This window comes from Prionailurus bengalensis, chromosome A1 (assembly GCF_016509475.1).
Source record: "Prionailurus bengalensis isolate Pbe53 chromosome A1, Fcat_Pben_1.1_paternal_pri, whole genome shotgun sequence".
Taxonomy (NCBI): Eukaryota; Metazoa; Chordata; class Mammalia; order Carnivora; family Felidae; genus Prionailurus; species Prionailurus bengalensis.
The window spans coordinates 24698114-24725302 of NC_057343.1; the positions used below are offsets into that span (position 1 = coordinate 24698114).

Genomic DNA, 27189 nt, shown 5'->3' on the forward strand with positions numbered 1-27189 from the left:
AGACCTTGTTTGAAGAGAGATGGGTACTTTCTCCCGTCTCATTTTTTTTTTTTTTGGACAGCATTATTGAGATTGAGATAGAATTCACATAACCTGCAATTCACCCATTTACAGCATACAAGTTAGTGGCTTTAATATATTCACAGATATGTGTCCTCACCGTCACGGTTGATTTGAGAACATTTAGAACCTCAAAAAGATACCCTGTACCCGTTAGCTCTCACTGTTTCTGTTCTCATTCCCTCCTCCCCACCCCCCCCCAAAAAAAAACCCCACTCATCTATGTTTTGTCTGTATGGATTCGCCTATTCTGGACATTTCATAAAATGCATCTGTTAATACGAAATATCTTTTGTGCCTGGTGATTTCACTTAGTATAATGTTTTCAGGGCTCACCCATGTCACGGTGTGTTAGTACTTCGTATTGTGGCTAGATAATACCGCATCGCGTGCAGCCCCACACTTGGTTTACCCGTTCATCAGTTGATGGACATTTGGGTTGTTTGCCCCTTTTGGCTTCTGTGACTATTTCTGCCGTTGACATTTGTGCGCAAATTCTTGCGTGAGCACATGCTTTCGTTCTCTTCGGTATATCCTCAGGAGTGGAATTGCTAGGCCAAATGGTAACTGTATGCTTGACCATTTGAGGAACTGCCGGACGGTTTTCCAGTACGGCTCCCCATTTTATTTGGCCCAAACGTGGGAACTTTGCCATTGTTCCAATGCAGGTCCCTACGCTTACTTCGGGTAAAGTTTTGAATTAATGTTTTTTGTAAGTCTTATTCAGTTATGTGATGTTCGTGTGTAAGTAATTTTTGTTTGTTATTGTTTTTTTTTAATATTTTTTAATGTTTTATTTATTTTTGAGACAGAGGGAGAGACAGAGTATGAGCAGGGAAGGGGCAGAGAGAGAGGGAGACACAGAGAGGGAGAAGCAGGCTCCAGGCTCTGAGCTGTCAGCACAGAGCCTGACGTGGGGCTCAAACCCACGACCCTTGGGATCATGACCTGAGCTGAAGCCAGACGTTTAGCCGACTGAGCCACCAGGTGCCCCTGTTTGTTACTGTTTTTTATATAAAAGGTTTTAAGTAAAACATTACTTGGGTGGTGGTATGTACCTTTAGGTTACAAGATGATTTATTGGAAAGCAAGAACGAAATGTTATGTTCATGAATTTTTACATTACATATTAGTATACCTGTGCCTCGATAAGGTTTATAAATAAATATTGGAGCTGTTAGTACAATGACTTTTGTTTTTTACACAGATAGGTGTAATCATAACGTTCTGGGCACAACTGTTCTAAAGACATGGAATCAAATACAGTGGTGTGGTTCTTAATCCTTTGTTTTGTGACAGATTTAATAGGAACGTTCTTAAATTTACATCGCTAACGAAATTGGAAATATCCCAACTTCAGCCCCAATGATATACATAAATAGGAGTGGAAGGAGCCTTGGATCAGGTGTCAGACCTTTGTTTTTTTGTTCTCCTGGTAAATTACTGATGGTGAGGCCTTGGGCAAGCCCCCTAACGTTCTTTACGTCCGTTCCCAAATTGGCACAATACCACCTGAAACACTCCGCGACAGTGGTCACTGTGACCTACGCGGTGACCACAGGAAGTTAGTCATTTGTGTGTCTTAGGCAACCTTGCAGTTTTCTCAGGCACATAGCTCGTGTTCCTTGGTCTTTGCCTTCGTGGGGTCTTCCCCGGCGAACCTTACCCCGCGCATTTGTCATAATTGCTTTCTGTCCTTCCTCCGTGTTCTCCTGACGGCTGACCTTCCAAGTTAAGGGTCACTGCCAAAGTTCAGGCGGGCAGGGAGGAGTCCATGTGATGCCACCAGCCTCGTTGCTATATGCCATTGCAATAGAGCACTGCTTCCTTCCTGGTGCTGTTAGTGTTCGAACACAGAGTTCAGCATGTGCCGTGGTGAGGGCGCAGCTGTGTGAAAATGGCAGTTGACTCTGCGGACCGCGTTGTGGAAGCTATGGAGTCACGTTGCTGGGCCTCGAAAACAGTCGCCCTTCTGTTTGATAAGTGATGGTTTGAGTTTCTCAACATCCTTGGGGGTGGGGGTTTGTCCAAACGCAGAGCATGAAGGGAAGTAGATACGGAAAGATGGGGAGAGGACCGGGGAGCTTTGTGAACGAGACACCGTCCATGCTCTTTGCTCACCTGCATTTCGTTACTACTGAGCATGCTCAGTAAGCCGCCTTAAAGTGGGCATAAACGAATTTTACCCTTTACCCCAACTCTCGTTTGTGATTTCTGTTCTCTAGCTTCCTTTATCCTAAGGAAACAGTTGAACAGAAATTTTAGGTCGTGATCTCCAGCTTCTTCTAAAGGTTGACATCTATTCTCCATTTTCTTTCCTGGGCGACAGAAATAACCAGCAGAACCATTCTTAGGTACTGTTGGTTTGTTCATTCGTTCATTGTATTCACACTCAATGCGTGTTTGGTTGAGCACCTATTATGTGCCCCTGTTCTAGATTCTGGGAACAAAGCAGTGTCCAGAGAACAATTTTTTTTTTTTTTTTAAGAACAGTTACCCTCAGAGATTTTCCATTCTAGTGGGTGTTCGTGTTTGAGGCTAAATACAATGGGGATTAATGCCAAGGAGTAAGGAGAAAACCAGAGGTGGGAAGTGGGGCGGGGGGTGGGGGGAGAGGAATTACTGGCTGGGGCAGTTGCCGTGACATAGGGTGACCATGGAGGCCTCACTGAGGAGGTAACCTTTAAGATCAGTCTTCAGTGCTCCTAATCATGTATACAGTTGGTAGTTAGTGCTGGGGCAGAGAAAATCCTAAATCCGAAATCTGACATGCTTGTGTCTATTCATGGAGTCACTCTAAGATTGTTAGGGGTATTGGGAGCGAAAACTGCTCATCTGCATCAAAATTCTGGCTGCTTATGGTCTGAAAGATGTTTATGAGGTCACTATAGAGGTCACGGTGGCTCATGCCCAACCGAGTCGTCCACCCCTTTGGCAAAAGCTGCATCTCTGCAGTCAGTGTTGTGGCTCTGAGCTTGTCCTCATTATGCAGTCGTTCGTGATGGAACCACTGACTTTGATGGGCAGAGACCCATCTAGAATGACTTGCTGGGGGGGGGGGGGTGTCCAGGAATCTCTCTCTTGTCTAGGACCTTTGCTGCCGCATATATGTTAACTAGTGGTAATCTGGCCTGTGCTCACCCTCAACAGGAAAATCACAGTAGAAATGATGGTAAGCTTTGTAATCTTCCTTTACAACGTTTTGGGAAGGGGGCCTGGGTGGCTCAGTTGGCTAAGCGTCTGACTTCGGCTCAGGTCATGATCTCTCAGTTCGTGAGTTCGAGCCCCATGTCGGGCTCTATGCTGATGGCTCGGAGCCTGGAGCCTGCCTTGGATCCTGTGTGTGTGTCTCTCTCTGTACCTTCCCTGCTCTCATTCTGCCTCTCTCTCTCTCTCTCTTAAAAAAAATAAACATTAAAAAACATGTTTAAGTGTTTTTGGAAATAGATTTTAGCTTTGTACCTAAGCCTTGCTAATTCAAAGGACGTCATTTATCACAATGGGACGCATTTTGGGAAGATGTCAACCACTGCTTAAACCCATACTACCTGCCGGCCATCGGCACTGAAATGTATGAATGTATAGGTTCAGTCACTGTCTTCCCTCTGCCGGAATGTAAGCTATTGGAAGAAGCACGGACTTCTTTTGCTCCAGCGCCTCCAAAACAAAAACCGTGCCAGTCATGTAGTAGCTGCTCAATAAATATTTAATTGATTACCAGACGACAAGCAAGGTGACAGTGAGCCAAAACACCCTAGGATGGTATTTCATGAATTATCTGTTGCCCCAAAGATCAGGCAATGGCGATGTGGACCCCCGGGGCTAGGGCCAGTGCTTTGTTTCTAACCATGGCTCTCTCCTGTGTCAGTCTCCCTCTCAGAGAGGCTCATGCTCCCGAGTGACCGTCCAACCTGGCTTGTCATCCTCTCTCTGCCGTGTCTTTAGACATGGCTTTGAATCTCTATGGGCCTATCCCAGCTCTAAAATGTGCTCGTTTTATAACCTGGAAAAGCCAACACCTGCTGGTTGTTTGTGTGAAACAAGAACACCTTTCTAGAAGGAAGTGGAGCAAGCACTGCTTCTGGAAATCACTTTTGAAAAGGAAGTCTGTTTTTGCTCAGTGCCGCTAAGTCAATTCCGTATCTGGGAGGCTCATAAATAACATCATTCTTTGTGAACCGTTGTCTTTAATCTGTTTGTAAAAAACACAGGGATCCCTGCCACTTGTCACTGGTTTGAGCCTGTACATTTTTTTTTATGTGATTTCACATCTGTAATCATCTTCCCCCCACAAGAACAGCTATGACATGTAAAGAATTGATCATAGAATATGACTCATACAGCTTCATTCTCTCGGAAACAATGACGTTATCATGAGCCATGGACTCAGAACTAAAAGTTTAGCGAAAGAAAACTAATAAAAAGCAACATGAACAAAATTGCTCATCGCTGTATATTGTATAACTGCGAAAAACTAAAAATACGTTCCCGTCCATAGTCTGGCGAAGTAAATTATGATCCTTTTATACTATAGAAAGTGGTAAGATAGTTGCGTGATATACAGCCTCAAGAACTTGTTGAGAGAAAAAGAAGTTTCATTATAGATGTTGTCCAGTGTGAGCTCATGTGTACGTATAAAAGAGAAAAGAAAACACATCTTCTGATCTGCCGTATGTATGTTAATTCATAGGGAAAAGTCTGGAAGGGATGAAGTGGTTACCGATGTCATTTCTGGGACTGAGGTAGGATTGGCAAGTTTGGCACAATGTGACTGCTGCATCCACTCTAGGCTTCTGTGTTTTTGCCGTTTCATAAAAACACAGTCATGGTTCCCATTTGTAATTGTGATACTCGGAATTATTGGAGGGGAAAAGACGTGTGACAAAGAGAAATTGGGGCACCAGGTGAGATTTGAGGTCTGGAGAAGGAAGACGAAGCGCTTCAGATGAATTCTGACAATTGCCACCACATCCCATGGTATTTTGTGAGCAGTGATTTGGAGCTCATGCGGTATTGTGCAGTATTATATGTATGCCATATACACACACACACACATACGTATATATATGCATGTATATATACATCATTTCAAAAGGTTTGACCTAGGATGGAGGGCCCCCACCTCAAGAAAACCCAAAGAATTTAGTACAGTTTTCACATGTACCTTCTTTTGGTCTATTTGTAGATGTTGAGAGAAATGTCATATCTTCAGGAAACATGGATTCACTTCTATCCTTGTACAAACAATTCTGTCACAGTAACAGAGCAGTTGTATCTACCACGGAAGTCTTCTCTCTAGCTCACGATGTTATTTCCACTGTTGAATTTGCTCTTTCAGTCCATAAGTTTATTGAGGTCCCGCGTGCAACCATCGGACCTGGCAGAGAACAGACAAGGCCCCATGTTCTTGTGGAGCTTATCGGCAGGGGGGGACTGTGGGGGGGGGGAGGGGAGTGACAGTGAGGAGTGGGAAAAAAATGAGGAAGTGAGACTACTAGGATGAAAATTAAGCAAGGTGATGTGATAGAGAGTAACTGGGGAACTACTTTAAGAGAGGTGGTTAAGAAAGACTTCTTTGAGGAAGTAATTGATAAACCAAAGCATGCAACAGGACAGGAAGGAGCCAGATGTATGATCAGTTGGGGGAAGAACGTTCCAGGCAGGGGGACTAGAACAGCAGCAGTAGGGTGGGCGAGAGCTTGTAGCACGTAAGAGTTTAGTGAGTGGTTGGGACTTAGGGAGGGTGGACAGAGATAAGTGAGAGAGGTCTGCAGGATGGGATCATGTCATGCCTTAAGGACAAGGTAAGGATTTTGGATTTTATTTCCAGAGTTGATGGGAAGCTGGTGGGAGGTGGATGGTGATTAGGGGAATGACATCTGATTTACACCTATTTTTTAAAATATTTATTTTTGGGAGCACACAAGCCAGGGAGGGGCAGAGAGAGGGGGACAGAGGATCCAAAGCAACCTCTGCTCTGACAGGCTTACAGCAGCGAGCACCGTGTGGGGCTCGAACTCATAAACTGCAAGATCATAACCTGAGCTGAAGCTACCGACCGAGCCACCCAGGTGCCCCGTGACTTACACTTAAAAAGATCTCTCTCTGCGTACCTCTTGATTGTAAGTTGGCCAGAGTTGAAGCAGCAAAACCCACTGGAAAGATGGGAGGAGGCCCGGGTGGGAGAAGATGGTGACTTAGATTAGGGCAGTAGCTATAGAGCTGAACTTGCTAATGGATTAAAGATGGAGAGCTAAGGAAAGATAGGATCAGAGAGGACTTCCAGAGTTCGGGCTTTAGCACCTGGGAGGTGTGGTTCCTGAGATGGGAAAACTAGGGAGGAGCAGACTTGGGCGAAATCAGGGTCTGTTTTGGATGTGTCAGGTTGTGGTGCCCCCTGGATGAATGTCAAATAGGCAGTAAAATATGGTAGCCCATAGTTTGGCCGGGGGGGGGGGGTGGGGAGAGTGCGTCAGGAGTAGGGATCCAGGTGCAAGCCATCTGGATACATAACGGTGGCATTTAAAGCCCTGGAACTGGGGTGCCGGGGTGGCTCAGTCAGTTAAGCATCTGATTTTGGCTCAGGTCATGATCTCATGGTTCGTGAGTTCAAGTCCTGCATCTGGTAAGCATGAGCCCTGCTTCTCTCTCTCTCTCCCTCTCTCTCGGGCCCGCTCTCACTTATACCCTGTCTCTCTGTCTCTCTCTTTCTCAATAAATAATAAATAACTAAAGCAAGCCAGCCTTGGAACTGACTCCCAAGCCTCAGCTCACCACCTTGTAGCCCTGTTCTCCACTCTCCCCTTACGCTAAGCTCACCGAAGCGGACCACTTTCATTTCTTCTTCTTGCTGACCTTGCTTGTGCTTCCAAGGCTGCTTGGAGCCTCCCGGTGTGAAGGACAGTGGGAGCAGTAGAAAGTCGCGGGCTGGGCCAGTGACTACGGGGACCAGGGTGCTTCTCTCTTATCATAAACTAAGTCCCATAAAGCAAAGTTTTTAGTGCTGCGAGTTGCCCTCAGTTTCACATGCCGCTTGTCTGCTTCGTTGAAATACAAGCACAGACTCAACAAAAATAAGGAACTGTGAAAATGTGTCTTTACTTCCGAATGGTATTCCCATTTCGGGTTTGACATTGAATTTCGTTGGAAGAAAGCACGGCTGTCTTTCACTTTTATCTGTCGTATCAGCAGTTTGCTTATAGGACTGTGTCCTTGTATAAAAGCAGTCCTCGTTTATGCCCTGAAAACCCTTTCCTATCCTGATGTCACGCCTCGTGTGTTTGCGGCCAGTTTTATTGCTGATTTGTTTGTTTATTTCTTGTCAATCCAAGTGGAATTTACTGTATGGTACAGAGCGAAGTACAAACTTACTTATTTTTTGTTTCTTCTCCTCAAAAGATTTTGGAGTTTACAACTAGGACTGAGTTCTTATTTACCTCGAATGATTTTTGCTCGTTGCAGGTGAGCTCTCTGGACCCCAGCTGGCCTCATGGTGAGTTCAAGGCCCTAATCCAGTAGTCCAACGGAGTTCACGCCACCCTGAGCCTGGAAAGATGGTGTCACAGTCTATGGGCCGGCAGGATTCTCCTGTGCACCCTTGGGAAGGGGTGAGCAGTGACCCTGGTGACGTTGAGGATTCGCCCAATCTCCTGGACACTGACCAGCCTCCTTGCAAATCAGACGTCAGGTTCATGAGGCACAGAGCTGCCTGGATTAACCCCCAGTGTGCGCAGCAGCAGCTACAGGATTTGCCCCCTCAGGTGCCGACAGCGGGGAACGGTGGGAACCACTTTGGAAGGGATACCGCCTGTTCCCTGGGCCCTTCACCGTCGTCCCTTGGGGACTCCATGGTGGAGACATCACTGTCCAAGGATACTGCAGACTCTGCCTGGGGCTCTGGTGACAAGAGCAGCGACTTCTCTTTTACCTCCAAGGGAGAACAGGCAGTGCTCCCAGGAAAGTCTCCTCAGACGTCTGTGTTCACAAGCTCCAAGGCTGCCTCCTCATGTCCGGAAGCTGACAGCGCTTTTTTGAAGCCTTCCCATCTGACAGCTTCCGCTGATGAAGGTAACTTCAGTCGGGACTTGCCTCATTCTTGTCTGTTCACACGCAGGCTTTGCCTTGGCCTAAAGCCTGTCTTACCGTCTTTCTCATGAGGACAAAAGTCCTGGCTTTCCACTCTGATGGGAGGCCAGTGCATTAGCTCATTGAATATTCTTCAGCCCAGCTACCCGGATGCCTGGATGGTCACAAAGGGTAAAAACAAATATTTCCACTCTCCTTCCATAGCAAGATGTCATCTTTGCTCAGCTCAAGTGGTAATCCATGCCAGCTGCCATCTTTGAATGGTGTGTGCCTTTGGGAGCGTCCAGCTCATGAAGTTGCTGGCAAGGGAGAGTATTAGAAGGTGCTCTCAATCCAGTGTGGTGGGTGAATGTGTTTCCAGACAGACTGGGCTCCATTTCACACTAGTGCTTTCGTAGGAGATGAACTCACCTCACCTACATTAACCTGGACAGGGTGTGACTAGAAACTAGGCAGATTTAAAAACACTAATCGCAATTTCCCCAAAGACTATACAAAACCTTTTTTTTTTTAAACTAAAACAAGGGCTTCCATTGCTATGAAGTAATGCACATATTCCTAAAATAAGATAATGCATGCAAATGCCACTCAAGGGTTAGTAACTTCTCTTATTGCTGTTACAATTTGTGACATTCTGTTTTTTTTTTTTAATGTTTATTTTTGAGAGAGAGAGAGAGAGAGAGAGAGAGAGAGAGAGAGAGAATGAGTGGGGGAGGGGCAGAGAGAGAGAGACACAGAATCTGAAGCAGGCTCCAGGCTCTGACCTGTCAGCACAGAGACCGACATGGGCCTCGAACTCATGGACTTTGAGATCATAACCTGAGTCAAAGTCGGATGCTTAACCGACTGAGCCACCCAGGCCCCCCAATGGCAATCTAAATTTTTAAAAATATATTCGTCATGTTATATTTGTGTTAATTTATATTCTTGTTAGAGCCCTAGTTCAAAGAGTCAATGAAGTCTCTTTCTTTCCTAGCAGTCTGAACACTGCTGGCCTGCCTGTGTGTGTGTCTGTATGTAGCCATTTATTTATTTCTCACTAGCAAGAACCACCCCTCCACCTTTCCTAAAATATGGGGTTTCTTTGTTGTACTGGAAACACTTTTGAAAAGCTGAAGATGATGACAGTCTTTTAACATATTATTCATCGCTTAAGAACAGCAGATTTTGGATGGTCTTAAAATGGGTCATTTTGAAAGAAGAACCAGATTTGAGCAAAATGACACGTTCTACCGGAATTGGTTCCACAATTTAAAGTTATCCTGGAGTTTGTCTTTCTCCCATAAAGAAAACAGGTACCCTGGCCCCTTTGTCCACAGACAATAGCCCCCAGCAATTTCTCTAAGTACCTTTAAAAACCATCTTCACCTTGGTAGGGGGATTCATCCCATGGGAGTAAAAAAAAAAAAAAAAAAAAAAAAAAGGAAGTCCTGAGTGATCTGGTCTTTCTTTGCTGTGGGACAGCATTGCAGAGAACAGGCATTTACTACTAAGACACAAGATTTTTCCTATGACTGCTGCATCACGAATGATAGCAGCACACTTTTCCTTTTCTAGATAATGTGGTAGAGAAAGGCCCTCCCCCACCCCAGCCTATAAGAATTTCTTGAGGCTGGAAGAAACAATCCCACAGTTCCTTTTTTCCTTGCGTAGGATTTACACATTTATAGAGCACATTCACATGCCTTATCTGCTTTAATCTCCTAAGAGGTAATTATCCAGTTTAAGGCATGAGGACATTTCAAGGCAGAGGCACAACCAGCTGGTAGAGACAGAACTGGAACTGGAATCCTCACTGTTTGATTCTTCTCTGTCCTTTTTCTTCTATACTCGGGGTCCTATCCAGCTGGCCTCCTGGTTTTACAAATAAAGTTTTGTTGAAGTTGCTGATGGCTGCTTCCTCACTCCAGTAGCAGAACGACATAGTGCAACAGGTGGCCCTCAGATCCTGCAATATTCACTCCCTGGTCCTTTGCAGACAATGCTCACCCACCCCAGATGGATCCTGAAGCTAAGAGATTCAGCGTCCTTCATGGACCAGTCCCTTTCTTGGAGAAGAGACAGGGGATTGGGTGATTGCGGGCATCTCTGTCTGTCCCCCCGAGAGCTGTCTGATCATCAAGACGTCTATAACATTTTGTTCTAATTTAGCAGGTTGGGATAAACCGAGCTCTTGAGGCTCTCACAGAAAGACTTTGCCTTAAATGCTCCAGGAAGAAATCACATGACAGGAATCATTTTGTTCTGATGGTGTTCCTGCCGGTAATGGAGTGGCTTCAGGGTGCAGAATGGATGAATCAGCGGAACATACCCTCTGTGGTTTCTTCTTGTTATTGGTCTGGAGGAAGACCATTTTAGAGAAGCAATGCTGGCCTTTCCAAACAGATTCTCTCTCTAAACAAGAAGTTTGGGGTCAGTTGCAGTGCATGGGAGAAGTGGTCCTATAATTCTTAGGACCCTGCTTCTAGACTGTTCCTTCTGGCCCTTCTCCATCTCTTTTAGGTAGTTTCCATGATCCCCTCCTCTTTCTCCCCTCTCCTCCTCACTGGTCTCCTCCATTCCAGTGGTTCTCCCATCCCTCCTCTGAGGATCCCTCCCAGTTTGCTCCAATGGGCTCCTGTAGAAACGATCACCATAAAGGCAATATCTGCAAACAGATCCGGGAGGATCTGTCTTCTTCTGGCACCCTAATGTATTCTAGAATTCCGTTAATGTTTAAAAAAAAAAAACGGGTTTTAAAGGCCACTGCCTAGAATTGTCTTGTTTTCCTTGAGCGTCTTTTTCTCCATTTTTAATAACTTGCTGCCTTGGCAGGTGCTGTTCCAGTCGGTAGAAGAACCACTTTGAATTCCTTCTCCCCAGAAGCATTCTTGCTCCCTGTCGATGTAGAAAAGGTGAACACATTTTTTTTTCTTTAAAACACACACACACACACACACACACACACACACACACTCACAGAGTGTAAATCCCTTAGATAGTGTTGTTCTGATTTAAATCTGGAAACTTCACTTGATGAAGGATGGCAAATAGGTTTCGTTTCAGCCTTTGGCTAGCACAGGCCACCAGGAGCTAAGGAGGGCTCTGAGGCAGCCCCTGTGCCCAGCTGGGAAGTTTTCCATGATTGATGCATGGGTCTACCATTGGGCCATGCACCGTGTGGGGTGTATATCACAGTAAATTCAACTTAGCTTGATTTGGGTCTCAGTGGGCTAAATTTGATGTGTCTGGAAGATATGGGCTGTACCTCATGTGATAACTCAGTTAAATGAACATCTCAATTTTTTTTAATGTTTATTCATTTTTAAGAGAGAGAGAGAGACAGGGTGTGAGCTGGGGAGGGGCAAAGAGAGAGAGACACAGACTCCGAAGCAGGCTCCAGGCTCTGAGCTGTCAGCACAGAGCCCGACACGGGGCCTGAACTGAAGGACCGTGAGATCATGACCTGAGCCGAAGTCGGACGCTCAACCGATTGGGCCACCCAGGTGCCCCTTAAATGAACATTTATATTCCTATACGTTAACTCTGCTTAAATACGGTGTCTTGATTTTCAATTTAATACACCCTCAATAAAGAACAGTTGGTTATGCTTGCAATTTAACTGATAATTATTTTTCTGCAGGAAAATGCCCACTTTTACGTAGCGGATATGATGATAGCAGCCATGGAGGAAATAAAGTGTACCATCCTCGGTCAACAGCACACACAGAACTGGAGCGTAGAAGAAGCCAGTGCGTCGCTCGGGAATGATCAGGCGGACCCCGAAATGGCCTTTTATACGAGCATAAAGCAGGAATCTGGGTCTTCCGATTCTTCTGACAGTGGCTACGAAGGCAAGTGGGGCAAATCAGAGAGACTTTGCGCTGTGTTCTTGACGTACATCTCTTTTCCTGTCACACCCCGAAGTGTGTCTTCAAGTCTTTTGTCTAAAACGTCTTGGGGCGCCTGGGTGGCGCAGTCGGTTAAGCGTCCGACTTCAGCCAGGTCACGATCTCGCGGTCCGGGAGTTCGAGCCCCGCGTCGGGCTCTGGGCTGATGGCTCAGAGCCTGGAGCCTGTTTCCCATTCTGTGTGTCCCTCTCTCTCTGCCCCTCCCCCGTTCATGCTCTGTCTCTCTCTGTCCCAAAAATAAAAAAAATATAAAAAAAAATAAATAAAAAAAAAAAAAAAACGTCTTGAATAACCATCATCCTCACCACCTCTGCCGTTTGGGCTCGGCATCCATTATCCTGCTCCCCACTGTCGTTACATCGATGCGTTGTTCTGATTTGGACTCCATCCTACTTTGTGTTTGGCAGTGGCTGCTGGCTTCCCTCTTTCCCTGGTTTCTGCCACGTGGCCTTCCGCCAGTTCTTCTCACCCATTGCTTCTTTTTTCCAAGTAGACCTCTTTTCATTCATTCCACAAACCAGGACTCTGGGGTCCTGGATGCCGGGAATCAACAGGCAACAAGATACATTATTACATCCCTCAAGGAACATCCCTGCAGGAGCTGGATAGACACCGAGGACTGTTGTGTGGGGTCAGCCTGGTAGCGGAGGCAGGGGCCCCATGCAGCGGGCCCCAGAGCAGGAGGAGCGGGCCTTGCTGTGGCAACCAGGGAATCCTTCCTGGAGAGGAGGGTACCTCAGCTGAGAACTGAAGTTAGGGCGTGTCATTTTCCTACCACTTCCTAAATGGGAGTCCTGCTTCAGTCCTAGATTCTTTCTCTATATTCACGTCCTGGGAGATGTTGTCTACTGCGGTATCTTTCCATGATTCTCCCCTGATATCTCCCAAATCTGGGTTTCCCCTCCCGTCCCTCTCGGACAAGTGTTTGTTCCATACTGCGGGGACCTGTTTAGCTGGTTGGCAGGTAACTAAACTAACTTAACGTGTCTACACTAGTTATCTATTCCTCACAACCCCCTTCCTTTCAAAAAAAAAAGATGCCTTTCATCTTGATTTCCTTGACTTGAGCGTCTTAATCAGGAGCCTTACCGTAATGAGGGGAGAACTCACTCCAGGCAATACCGTGTAGCACAATGCCTGGCACAAAATCTATGTACCATCAACGGCTGTTGAATGCACTACCTGGCTCAAATTGAGGATACAGAGCATCCTCAGTGAACCCAGTGGTGGGAACCACAGAATGACCAGTGCGGAGGATCTGGCCTTTCTGGGGCCCCGTGGTCTCGTATCACGTTGTGCAATTACTTTGTTCTCCTTTCCTGCAGCCTGACTTCTCCTCCTCGTGCAGTATCTGGTTTCTGCTCTGCAGCTCTGTGGTCTTCCTGACTGCCGGCCGGGACCTCACAGCTCAACCCGGTCTTGCAAGGACCCCAGGTCCACGTTCGCAGGGAAGGGCGCGTGCGGGGGGCGGGCTCTGATCGGGCGCCCCCAGCTGGTCAGCCGGCCGTGGCCAGGGGAGCGAGGGAATGTGATTTGGACCATCATCCCCACTGAGGCCACTCCTGGGGAGAAAAGAAACGATTCCTGTTTCAGTAACTCTCGTACTTTATCTTTGACTCTTTCTTCTTCTTTGTGCCTGTGTCCCTGCCCTGCTTCTAGTGAACAGATCGGCCCTGACTTTTCGGTAATCGTGACATCCCCTCCAGTCGTTCCCTATTCCTGCCTTTGACCTGGACCACCTCAGCCACTGCTGGCCAGTCATTCGATGAGAAGTGCCGTTAGGCGCTCAGGGCACATTGGCTGCCTTTGATTGTCTCTTTACTCACAGCCTCTTTCCTTTCCTCGAATCCTGCACACATCTGGCTTCCTAGGACGACTTGTGCTCCTCTAAGATGGCCTGCTGACTTTGTGTCACATTTTATCCTGGACTTTTTAGCCTCGTGGGATGCAGCTTCTCCGTGCCTTTCCAGCAGGCATCTCCCGCCATTTCCCACGGGCTTCAGGAATCCTGGCCTGTCAAAGTTGACAGTGGACATATCTCCCAAGCTCTGGCCTTCCTCCCTTAGCTTGGTCTAGGCTCCCCCGGAATGCTGGTTCCCCAGGAACTTCCCGTTAGTCCTTTCATCCCTCCCCTCCTTTGAAAGCAGTCTCCTGCCGCCAGCACTGTGACAGGCTCCCAGATTTGCATCACGGGGCAGGGGCACCATTCATACAGAGTTAAGCATAAATTGTGCTCCAGAACTTTCTACAATTGTCCACGTGCATGCCTCAGTCCCTCCCGGAGTTGCACGGTGTGGAGCCCCGCCTTCTTGTGTTTTCTTAGAGTTATGTGTGTCCGTGTCTCAGCTCCTTATGAGGTTTTAGTCTCATTGTTGGGTAAGTATTTGTCTTATTTGAATTTGCCTTCAGCTTGGTGCCTTCCTCAAAATCGGTGTTTTATAAATATTTGTTGAATGGTTGAGTGGAAGCTCGTGTCTAGCTCAGTTTTTTTTAATGTGAATGTAAATATGTGAAATGAAACCGTAAAACATTTCTACCACCCCGATAAAAATACGCATCCTTTATTAAGTGTCTCTCCTGTCACATTTACGGTGAGAGATGCCACTCCGTTGAGGTAGGTCAGTATTCTTCGAGTTAACAGGTGGGTCTTGAGAGCATTTAAACACAAACCAAAGAATAGAAAGTATCCGCGTTCCCCTCACCTAGAGTGAGCAATGCTTCCTGGAACTTTTATTATTATTATTTTGTATCAGTGGTATAGATTTTTGTGTTTGTACCAAGTGTGAATGTATGTTACTGTGGATCATGGTCAAAAGGGTGCCAGGAAGCACGGAGAGCCAGGGGAAGTTGTCCCTATTTTGCCCAGAAGGAAACCAAAGCTGAGAAGTTGATTATCCATAGTCACATAGCTAGGATCGGACAGTGTGGTTTTAAACCCTGGCCAGGTCACTGCAAAGCCCACGCACATAACCTCTGCGTAACCTGAGGGCTAGAATTTTTCCCTAAGCAATAGAAACCCAAACATTTCTCTGTGTTTTTCTCTCACATTTATTCAAGTGAGTACAGTTTTGTAGTGATTATATACTCCTATTAATGTAATTGTATTCATAATATGATTGCATTAACAGTATTTCATATACAGCTTTCCATGTTGTTACAGTTTTCACATTTTTCCAGGATGCTATTTCTTGAGTCAATAACATAATTTGTGAAATCAGTGCACTAATATTTGTCATTTAGGTAGCCTTCAATATTTTAATATTTTAAATGGACTGCAAATAGCTCCTTTATGATCAAAGTCTGCATTTTTCACTTAAAAAAATTTTTTAATGTTTATTTTTGAGAGAGAGAGGGAAAGATAGAGCTCGAGCAGGGGAGGGGCAGAGAGAGAGGGAGACACAGCATGCGAAGCAGGCTCCAGGCTCCCAACTTGTCAGCACAGAGCCCGACGCGGGGCTCGAACTCACAAACCATGAGATCATGACCTGAGCCAAAGTCGGATGCTTAACCGACTGAGCCACCCAGGTGCCCCCATTTTTTTTTTTTTTTTTTTTTTGCTTTTCAATGACACTCTAAGGATAATATCCCACACTAGCATTCGGGAAAGAAAAGCATGGACATATTTGTAGTAGTTTCCTATAGTTGCTTTAACAAGATACCACAAAAAGCGCGGGGAGCTTAAAACAACGGAAGATGTATCATCTCTCGGTTTTGGAGGCCAGCAGTCAGCAATGAAGTTGTTGAAAGGCTTGGTTCCTCGTGGAGGCTCTGAGGGAGAGCCCGTTCCTTGCCTCTTCCAGCCTCCGGTGGTTACTGGTGCTCCTAGCCTGTCCTTGGTTTATGTATGAGACACCTCACTCAAGTCTCCACCTCCACTGGGCCTTCTCCTGGTTTAGCAATGTCTGGATGCAAATTTCCCTCATTATGTTAATACCAGTCACATTGGATTTAGAGCTCACCCTAATCCGGTAGGACCTCCCCTTAACTTGATCACGTCCGCAAAGACCCTGATTCCAAATAAGGTCACATTCATTGGGTGGATATGTATTTGGGGGGGACACTCTTCTACCCAGCACAACATTTATGTCGCTTATGCTCTTTGCATCACCCTTAAGCTGATTTTTGCCCTCTTCCATTTTTTAAAAAAATTGTGTATTATGGAAAATGTCAAACACACATAAAAGTAGGCAGCTTACTCTTAGGGACCCCCTCATCGTATATACTCATCAGTCTGCTTTCCTGAGTCACAGTGAATGCAAGAACAACACGAAAATAGCTCTCTGCATTTTTTAATTCTTTTTTTTAATGTTTATTCATTTTTGAGAGAGAGAGAGAGCACAAGCAGGGGAGGAGCAGAGGCAGAGAGGGAGACACAGAATCCAAAGCAGGCTCCAGGTTCCGAGCTGTCAGCACAGAGCCCGACGCGGGGCTCGAACTCATGAACCGCAAGGTCATGACCTGAGGTGAAGTCAGATGCTTCACCAGCTGAGCCACCCAGGCGCCCCTGCATTTTATAATTCTTAAAGCTGGATTTTTAAACTCTTCTAAAGTAAACTCTCGGCCCATTTTGTTCCCCAGTTTCTAGTTCATTGGATATGACAGGTTGTGCAGTTTTTCCTTTTCTCCTTGTTGGTGAAACTCCCTTCATTTCTTTTTCTAGGCTGTGCTGTGTTACAGGGCAGCCCCGTGGCTGGGACCCCCACTTACTGTGATGTGCTCAAAGAAGCCTGTAAATGTGACTTCGATGACTTTGTCGTCGTAGGTAAGATTTGGAAACTCACCAGCTAAGACTCGGTACTTCCCCTCCCCTGCACACACATATTGACATGCATCACAGGTGACACTGCATGGTAGTGGCTTTCAGAGAGACTTCTCTCAAGATCAGACTGTGTCCCTGATTTAAAAAAATAATAAGATGTCCTTCTTATTTCGGATGTCTTGATAACCAGTCTGTCATCTGACTTGTAGAATTGAACGCAAAAGCAGATACTCATTATGGTCTGGTATCTGGCCCCTCCATCATATTCTCGTGGAGTCCCAGGTGAGTATATTTTGAAATCCCATCTCTGGTCCTTAGCTGTAGTCTCATGATAGAAACCCAGAGAACCTGAAGTATTAAGATGCTGAATACCGAGTTCTTTCTGAGATGCAGGCATTTATTTTTGTGTTCTTACAAAATCGGGTATGAACGAGCCAAACAGACCGAAAGACTTTAATACCCTTTCTTTTGTTTGCTTGCAGAAGTTGGTGAGTTTAACAATATCACAGAAACCTGTGGATGCCCCTGCAACTCCTCTAAGAGGTATCTGTCTTCCGTGTCCCCCTGCACCTAGACCCCTGGGCCATTACTAATCTCTGAGGCAGTATGAACACCAAGCCTCTGACATCTTGGACCAAGTTCCGCCAGTTCCAATGATGGGGATTAGTAATTAGCAATGAAACAATCACCGCTAAAGTTTCTATAGAGCTTTCTATAGTTTTTATTTAATAGCGTTTAAAAGACTTTGGTATACAGTCTCATTGAATCAGGCTGGGCAGAGTTTTTAACCCCATTTTATAGATGGGAAACTGAGGCTCAGACCCAGTGTGCCTCAGGACATAATGCTGTTAAATAGCGGAGGTAGGACTTGAACTCAGGTCTTCGGACTCCAAATCCAGTGCTCTTTAACCACGTTTCTTCGTCTTGGTACCCTCAATAAATAAAAGCTGCTCTGTTGAGCACGGAGGAACTGCATTGAATAAGACATCCAACAGGTATAGGGTATAGATGCATGGCCTCCTGCGTGACACATCTTGTGAGTTTTTGGAGTGGGAAGGATAGTTGAAAACACAAAGACGCTTAACATACTGCTCATGAGTATAGTTTTCCCCTTTTTGCATCTTGTACCTTTCAGTGTCACTTATGAACCAGACTTCAATTCTGCTGAGCGAATAGCCAAAGAGTTGTACCGAGTATTCCGGAAGTGCTGGGTGTTGTCAGAACTTAATCATCAGCTGGCAGGTTCTCCGAATGCAGCTGGCTCGATCGTAAGTACCAAAATTAGTTGGCCTTGAATTGGAAGTTCCTTAATTCTCATTTTGGCTGCCATTCACTTCAGACATTTATGTGTTTCCTTGTATGGTGGCCGGGTGTTGCCGGGACACTTGAAACAAAGGATGAATCTGACATTTATTGAGTGTTTATTATGCACCAGGGGATTCAGCATTTCACATTTTTCATCCTTCTAAGTATCCTATTAAGTAGATGCTGCTATTATGTTTATTTTATTTTATTTTATTTTATTTTAATTTTTTTAAATGTTCTATTTATTTTGAGACAGAGAGAGACAGAGCATAAGCAGGGAAGGGGCAGAGAGTGAGGGAGACACAGAATCTGAAGCAGGCTCCCAGCTCTGAGCTGTCAGCACAGAGCCTGACATGGGGCTCGAACCCACGGACCGTGAGATCATGACCTGAGCCGAAGTCGGCCGCTTAACCGACTGAGCCACCCAGGCGCCCCTGTTATGTTTATTTTAAAGTGTTCGTTCCAGCCGCTCAACAGGGCTGGTCATTGGAAGAGCAGGAGTCATGCCGACCTGGTCCCCTGTGGAACACATTGCCCTCTGACAGCGTGCGGCCCACCGGGAAGAGAACTCTGGCAAAGCTAAAATAGGGGGAGGAAAAAAAGCACTCTGGGCACGCAGAAGAAGAGGCAGTGTTTACTTGTATCAGGGGGCTTGGGAAGGCCAGTTGGAGAGCTCAGAACTTGAGAAGGGTGGCAGGTAGAAATGCATGGAAAGGCATTCTTGGTATAGTGCAGCTGGAGCAAAGGTGACGGGAGTGCATGGTGTGTTAGTTGAGCAGGGTGGCTTGGTGTGGTTGGATAGTTTGTGTTTGTATGTATCTGTGTGTGTGCTGGGACGGGGATGTCGATCTTCCTGGAAAATTAGTTTTGAAGGATGCGATCAAATTTGGGGGGAACATAGAATGCTAAGTTAACCAGTTTGCATTTTATTTCTTATTTTTTAAATAATTTTTAAAAAATTTATCGATTTATTTTGAGAGAGAGTGTGTGCATGTGTGCGTGCAAGCCAGGGAGGGACAGACAGAGAGGGAGACACAGAATCCAAAGCGGGCTCCAGGCTCTGAGCTGGAGAGCCTGGAGAGTCCAGCGCGGGGCTCGAACTCACGAACTGTGAGATCATGATCTGAGCCGAAGTCTGACGCTTAACCGACTGATACACCCAGGCGCCCCAACAAGTTTGAATTTTAAATGCTGGTAAGAAACTTGAGTGGTTCAGAGGGGAGCCACTGGACATTTTTAAGCAGGGAAATGGTCTTAAAAGAGCTATTTCTGGGGAAGTCTGACAACAGCTGGGGGTTCTGGTTGGAATTGGTCTCAGCCTCTTGACTAAGAGGGGTAAGGCTTCTGCTGTGCATAAAAGCATTCCAGGTCGCAATGACCTACTTCCAGTAATTTGAAGTCTGGAAACAGATGAACTACTGAAAACACGAGGAAAAGTGATCTCAGCTGGGTGGTGTTTCAAGCATGTCTGCAGATGGCTTTAGATACAGGGAGGGCTCCTTTAGTTCAGTTGAAAGCAGTTTCAATTTTTCGTGGCAAATTTTCATGCCGGAAACACACGCGAGCGTTCTTTCTATTTCAGTTCCCGGAATGTGCTTGTTCAAGTTGCTCTGAAAGTCTCTTCTGTGTTGTGCAGGTTGTGAATGAAGAGCGTGTCCGAAAAGACTTTGAATCCAGCGTGGATGTAGTTCAGGAAATTAAATTTAAGTCGAGGATCAGAGGGGCTGAAGACTGGACGCCCCCTAGATTTCAAATCATATTCAGTGTTCACCCACCACTCAAGTAAGTCCAGGTTGCTGCTTGGGCCTCCAATCCGGGTAGCACAAGCCAAGATGGCTCCCACTCGTGGAGCCATGGCTTCCTCTTCGTGGAAGTCGAGGAAGGGGAAAAAATAACACACCAGGGGACAAAGGAAGTTTTGTTTTAGGAAAGGAAAAGTTGGGCATATTTTTCTGAATTAGCTTCTTAGCACCCTGTTTGTTTATCATGGGTTTTGGGGGGCTTGGGGGTAAGTTTGACAAGTTGAGAGTTTAACTATGTCCTTAGTTATGTACATTATATAGCAATTAAAAATCAAGTAGGTTTAAAGGGGATATTCTTTAAGTAGCTAATATTGAACCTTAAAAACCATATACAGCAAATTTATTTATTTATTTATTTATTTATTTACTTATAAAGTTTATTTATTTTATTTTAAGAGAGAGAGAGTGTGTGAGCAGGAGAGGGACAGAGAGAGAGGTGGGGAGAGAGAATCCCAAGCAGGCTCCACGCTGTCAGCATGGAGCTCGATGCAGGGCTGGAACCCACAGACCCGTGGGATCATGACCTGAGCTGAAGCCAAGAGTCGGACGCTTAACCAACTGAGGCACCCAGGCACCCCGACAGGGGGACATTTTTTAACCAGTTACAGTCTTTCCATTCCTCTTGGCTTGTATTTAATGTGGCACCCAAACTACAGTGTAAAGAAGGGATGGTGAAGGTGATTGCCCGTGTCCCATGGAAGTGCCTTCTAGGCTCTGTGTTACGTTTTCTTTTAAGAGAATGCCAGGAAGGTCTCTGGGGCGGCTTGGGCAGAAGAGCTCCTTCTCCAGGACTTGCAAGAGGTCACTTTCCTTAGCAAGGGGTGACTCTTCTCTAGCATTTCCCTATGTCCTCTCTAAGGGACATGGGTAGGGTTCTGTACATTTTTACCTTGATCTTTTTTGCCGACCCCAAACTGTAATAAAATTTTATAACTTTCTTCGTATTTCCAAATCACATGTGAAGTTGTGAAATCAATAGTTCAATAGAAAACCCTCCAGTAGACTGTCTCTCACCAGAAACGTCCGATACTTCTGTCTTCTGTTACCTCTTACTCATCTGAATTTCTTTGGATCCATTTGTCAACTTCCCAAGTGCATACTTCTTGGTGTTTCGTCTCCCTGAACTTTCTCCAATGCATTATGTGTCTTAAGTTCTGTCTGATAAGGAACCTGTGCCCTCACAGCGAGAAGTCTCTAAAGATCCCATTGCAGAAGAGTTATTCATGAGACTGACTTCTGCTTTGGTGGTAGCTGGGGCTTTTAGAAGACCCACCAATCTCAACTCTAGAATAAAAAACTCTATCAAATAATCCTATTTTTTCTCCAGATGAAAAGTGACAAAATTAAGGCTCCAAGCCAAGACAAGTACCATGATGTCAATTTCTTTTCTAATCAGTTGAGAAATGCTCCGTCGGCCATTTCTGAAATGTAACCGTCATCATTTTCTGTACTCAGGAGGGATCTCGTGGTAGCAGCCCAGAATTTTTTATGTGCTGGCTGTGGAACTCCAATAGAACCTAGTAAGTATGGACAATGCATTACCTGCTTAGTGTTCGGTCACGGGGCAAAGGGGAGCAAAGTTGGAGAGCGCATTGTTTTTATGAGAGATGCCTTTGATGAGGAGTTGTTCTAGGAACTTCATAATTCTTATCTAACTCAAGAGAGTTGCCCTCTCTTCTGCGAAGAAGCCATCGTAACTTACAAGGCTATAAGTGGGCCTTATAAGGCTATTGGTGGGCCTGTTACCTCTCGGCCTCATCCCCTAGGGCACTCAGCTCCAGCCACATGGCCTCCTGGCTTTTCCTTAAAGGAGGCAGGCTCACTGCTGACTTAGGGATTTTCATTTGTGGTTTTCTCACCTTAGAATGACATCCCCGTGGCTGGTTCCCTTACTTCCCTCACATCTTCATTCAAAAATTAATGAGGTTTTCTCTGGCTGCCCCTTTGAAACTGTCTGCCTTGCCACACTCCTGGCCACCAACATCCATGTGTACTCTACATCACCCTTCCTTTCGATTTTTATTCCAGTACTTATCTTGCTAAGATATTCTTTTAGATTTTACTGGTTTTTCTTACCATTGTCTGTGTCCCTGTCTAGATTCTAAGTTCCCTGAGGACAGACGTGTTGTCTGTTTCATTCACTGCTTTATCCCCTGCTCCTACAAGAGCACCTGGTGCGTGGTTGTTCCTTAAAAGAAACTTGTTGAATGATTGAACAGCCTATCAAGGAGCTAGCCAAACTCCTCTGAGAGGGTTTGAGGAGGTGGCCTGAGGGGATCATTCCTGGGTGAGCCGAAGCCTAGAAGATCAGGCTTCTTCCAGGCAGAAATGCAAATTGCCCACTCCAGACTAGGAATCTCTTGTTCTGCTTCTGAGGGTAGCGATAGGCCTGACCTGTGGAAGGCAGGGAAGAGAAGCTTTGCTGGAAAGGGTCCCTTGGCCTTTGATGGAAAGTGTCGGAAAGAAAAAGACTTCGGGGACCTCCCCCTCAAGAAATAAAAATAGAAAACAGAAATCTGTCTGGGATTCTGGGCCCGCCATTCTTCACAGTTATAACTAGTTTTCTTTGAGTGACTCAGCCTCCCGGCTAGTTTAGTAGGGATCACGTCTATTTGGTTAACCACTATATCCTGGTGCCTCAGTATCTGCATGATTTTTTTTTTCAACGTTTATTTATTTTTGGGACAGAGAGAGACAGAGCATGAACGGGGGAGGGGCAGAGAGAGAGGGAGACACAGAATCGGAAACAGGCTCCAGGCTCTGAGCCATCAGCCCAGAGCCTGACACGGGGCTCGAACTCACGGACCACGAGATCGTGACTTGGCTGAAGTCGGACGCTTAACCGACTGCGCCACCCAGGCGCCCCAGTATCTGCATGATTGAGAGCATAAGTCAGAAACTATGAACATGTGACTGTGATTCCACCAACTTTTTAAGTATTTTCTAAGCTTGTTCAACTGTGGAGATGTATGCCTGCCCTGGTGACATGATCGTGGTCCTTCCCCCATGGAGCCTGCTTACAGGAAGGCGTAGACATCAGCAACGTTTGCAACAAAATAGAAAGTCAAGAGTGTTGTGGGGTTTACAGCACAGGAACTGAATCTGGGCTCGTGGGGCTGGGAGTGAGAAGTTCTGCAGGGAAGTGATGGGCCCCAGAAGCGTGCGTGTGTGTGTGTGTGTGTGTGTGTGTGTGTGTGTGTGTTGGGAAGGGTTAGGGGTCACCATGAGCAAAGGGCCTGCAGCAATGGCAGAGAAGTCCTGTGTGACTGGAGAGTAATGAAGACAGGAGAACACATGCTGAAGAGGTACCCAGGGCACAGAGAGTAGATACATTATCAGCCAATGTAGGCAATTTTGGACTTTTCCTACGAGCTTCCTATATAGTTCTTAGGATATATTTTGACTCTTTATTTTAAGATATATTTAGACTTACAGAAGAGTTGCAAAAATGGTACAGGGGCATTCCGTATTTCCTTCACCCAGCTTTTCCTAATGTTAACATCATATAAAAATGAGAATATGATCATTAAAACTAAGAACTTAGCATTGGTACACTTCTATGAACTCAACCACAGACTTCATTCAGATTTCACCAATGGCCTAGAATTGCACATGGCATTTAGTTGTCAGGTCTCCTTCGTCTCCTCCAATCTCACACACACTGAACCATTTGAAAAGTGAACGGACAACATGACGTTTTACCCTTTAATGCTTCAGCATGTTTTAAAAGTAAGGATGATGAACAGTTAGCACACCAAGGAAACTTAATAACAACTCTCTAATATTCTCTCATACCAATCCATATTCACCTGCTGTTCTCAAGATGTCATTATAGCTAATTTTTCCATCCAGACTCTAACCATGTTTAATACATTGTGTTTAGCTATCATTTCTCTTTAGCCACTTTATTCTAGAACTGCACTATCCAACATGGTAGTCACTAGCTCAGGTGGCTATTTAAAATTTGATTTAAATTAATTAAATGGTTTTTTTTGGAAGTTTATTTTGAGAGAGAGACAGGGAGAGAGAGAGAGAGAGAGAGAGAGAGAGAGAGAGAGAGAGAGAGAATATCCCAAGCAGGCTCCACACTGTCAGCACGGAGCCCAGTGTGGAGCTCGAACTCACAAACCACAAGATCAAGAACTGAGCTTGAAATCAAGAGTCAGTCACTCAACTGATTAATTAAAGTTAAAAATCCAGGGACACCTGGGTGGCTCAGTTGGTTAAGCATCCGATTTTGGTTCAGGCCATGATGTTGCCGTTCATGGATTCGAGTCCCACGTCAGGCTCTGTGCTGACAGCTCAGAGCCTGGAGCCTGCTTCAGATTCTGTGTCGCCCTCCCTCTCTCTCTCTGCCCCTCCCCAGGCTCGTGCTCTGTCTCTTTTTCTCTCTCAAAAATAAACATCAAAAAGAAAATAAAAATAAATAAGTAAATATATTTTTAAAATTTATAAATGAGTGAATAAATAAAGTTAAAAATCCAGTTCCTCAAGCACGGTAGCTACATTGCAAGTGCTCAGTAGCCTCATGGGGCTAGTAACTGGTCTGTTGGAGGGCACGGGCTTAGAACATTTCCATCCTCACAGAAACTTCTGTGGGACAACATTATTCTGGAATTTTTCTTTCCTATTTATTTTTCTGTGACCTTGCCTTTTCCTCAGCTGAGAGCAGTTCTGGTTTAGAGCAGGATTTCTCAACCTCAGGACCACTGACTTTGTCATCCAGGGCCGTCCTGTGCATTGTAGGGCATCCAGTAGCATCACTAGAGGTCGCCAGTGGCTCCGTGAAACTGTCCCCAGATATCTCCGAATGTTCTTAGGGAGAAAAAAATTACTCCTGGCCCAGAACCACTGGTTTAGGATACGTTGTTTTGCTCTGTTCGAATGAACGGACTGAAGAAACCAAGAGAGGTAGATGTAATTGATTCTGTATGGATAGAGTAGTGCTTAGTATATATTCAATGAAATTTGATGAGTGAGCGACTAGGTATTGAAATGTTGGGAAAGTAGATGTTAGGGGAAGATGAATTACATCAGGAACATGTACTGTCTCCTTCTGCCCCCCTCCTCTTCCCATTTTGCTAAGTTTGATCAGAAATGGTGAGTGGAAGGGTCAGAGTATACCTCATTTTGCCCATTTTATATAAAATGTATCAAGGCCCCGTCACAAGCAAAGTAATACTCATTATCTGCCAAATCAGAAATCTTAATCCAGGGCGGGAAGTAGACACAATGCAAAAGACTTCTCCAGATTTCAAATTTGAGAAGTCAGACATAAACATAAGCTCTTAAGTTCTTAATGATAATTCATCAACCCCAAATATGTCTGTACACACATATTTATAGTTGAACCTGAGTATTTGTGATTCCATATTTGCAAAATCATCTACTCGATAAAATGTATTTGTGACCACAAAATCACGACTCATGGTGTTTTCACAGTCAAGCACGGATATGCACAAAACACCAAAACTTTGAGTCGCCCGAAATTTGAGTTGTCCCGAAGCACACGTTTGCAGCCGAAGATGAAGAAGGCGATGCTCTGCCTTCTTTTTTATCTCTCGTACTGTAAACAAGGTCTTCTTGTGGTTTATTTAGCAACCCCCGCCCATTTCTTTTTTTACACTTTTGCCCTTTTTTTGTCGGTGATTTCGCTGTTTAAAACACCCCCCACGTGTAGTGCTAAACTGCTGTGTAATGTTACTAAGCCCAAGAAGGTTGTGATTTGCTTTATGGAAAATGTACATGCATCAGATAAGCTTCATTCAGGCATGAGTTATAGTGCTGTTGGCCCTGAATTCAACGATATAAATAAAAAAAATTTGTATATTTTTTAAGTTTATTTTAAGAGAGACAGAGAGCACATGTGCGCAGGAGTGGGAAAGGGGCAAAGAGAGAGGGGGAGAGAATCCCAAGCAGGCTTCACGCTGTCGGCACAGAGCCTGATGCGGGGGCTCGATTTCATGAACCGTGAGATCATGACTTTAGCTGAAATCAGGAGTCAGACGCTTAATCAACTGAGCCACCCAGGTGCCCTAACAAAATACATTAAATAAGGTATCATTAATCAGAAAACACACAAAAAACAAGATTATATATTGATCGGTTGGCAAAAATATTGTTACTAGAGGCTCACAGGAATCTAGCCCTGTATTTTGCTCCAGCACGCCCTTCAGTACTCACTAATTCGGTATTCAAGGCAACTTTGTAGAACATAAACTATTGTAAATAATAAGAATCATTAAGAATCACACTGGGTGTGACCTGGGTCGGAGGAATAATTTGGGCAGGCGCAAAGGCATTATTAGCTCTTCGCCCTTGCCCTTATCCAATGCAGCAGAGGAAAAGTGGGATATAATGGCCAAAAGCTAGAGCGTCAGGCCAGATGTGAGGGGGAATCCCACTCGCCTGCTTACTGTTTGTGTGTCTCTGGAATGTGACTTAACTTCACCGGCTGTGCTCTCATCAGCGAAATAGGGAAAGTAATAGTCCCTGCCTCTTAAAGTTTTGAGCAGAGAACGACACAGTGTGTGTAAGACATTTAACCAGCATAAGACACGGAGTAAGCGTTCGATAAACATTTGCTCCCGCAGTCACTCGGGCCTTATTTATTTTTCGTTCTTTCTTTATTTTTTGGAAATACACGTGCAGAAGCAAATAGGAATAACCATGTACCTAACTCGTGGAAAGCACATGGTGTATAAAGTATCCTTCAGGCAACATTTCATGAAGACATAAGTGGCCTTGTTTGTTTTTGAAGCTGGTATTTAAGGAAGCTGGATGTAGAATCCGCAGTGTGCCAGGTTCTGTGGTGGCTGCTTTCCCACCCACAGTTTCACTTAATCTTCACAAGATGTATCATCTAATATGTCTATGATGCCTTATGGTATTTAAATGACAAAGAAGCCCATGAGTTAAATGGCACATGTAAATATCAGCCTTGCTCATCTTAGACTCGATATCGAGGGAGGGACACGCAGGAGACTTAACTGAATTGTTGCCTTCTTTAACTGGGTGGTAGGCACCCAAGTATGTATTGCATTTGTCTCTGTGCTTTTTGCTTGTCAGTGTATTTTGCTAGCTATATTTCTGAACGCCACGTGTGTTCGTTTTACCAAATTCAAAAAATGTGAAGAACAAAAACCCTCCTCCCCCACCGCCCCCAGAAGTAGTCACTATCGGCTTTTTGGTGGGGATCCTCTTGGACGGTGCCCGTGTATTTTTCAAAACAAAACCAAGATCACATTATACATTTTTGTAACTGGGCGCTCACTGCCCATGGGCTAAA

At 45.2% G+C, this 27189-nt stretch overlaps 1 protein-coding gene across 6 annotated transcripts in view; it reads left to right on the forward strand.

Annotated features, from left to right (window-relative positions):
* The window catches only part of RUBCNL (rubicon like autophagy enhancer), a 42413-nt gene that overhangs the window by 7494 nt on the left and 7730 nt on the right, over positions 1-27189 (forward strand). For 4 of the 6 annotated variants that reach the window (XM_043578813.1, XM_043578791.1, XM_043578802.1 and 1 more), the window contains exons 2-9: positions 7522-8127; positions 10960-11039; positions 11768-11978; positions 16696-16797; positions 17277-17337; positions 17930-18062; positions 19736-19881; positions 21357-21421. In XM_043578813.1, the coding sequence (XP_043434748.1) occupies positions 7614-8127; positions 10960-11039; positions 11768-11978; positions 16696-16797; positions 17277-17337; positions 17930-18062; positions 19736-19881; positions 21357-21421 (1312 nt within the window). In that variant the 5' untranslated portion in view covers positions 7522-7613. Of the gene's footprint in view, positions 1-5528; positions 6183-7521; positions 8128-8995; positions 10558-10959; positions 11040-11767; positions 11979-16695; positions 16798-17276; positions 17338-17929; positions 18063-19735; positions 19882-21356; positions 21422-27189 lie in introns of those variants that run through there. The other 2 variants (XM_043578793.1, XM_043578805.1) reach the window with 2 other exon arrangements.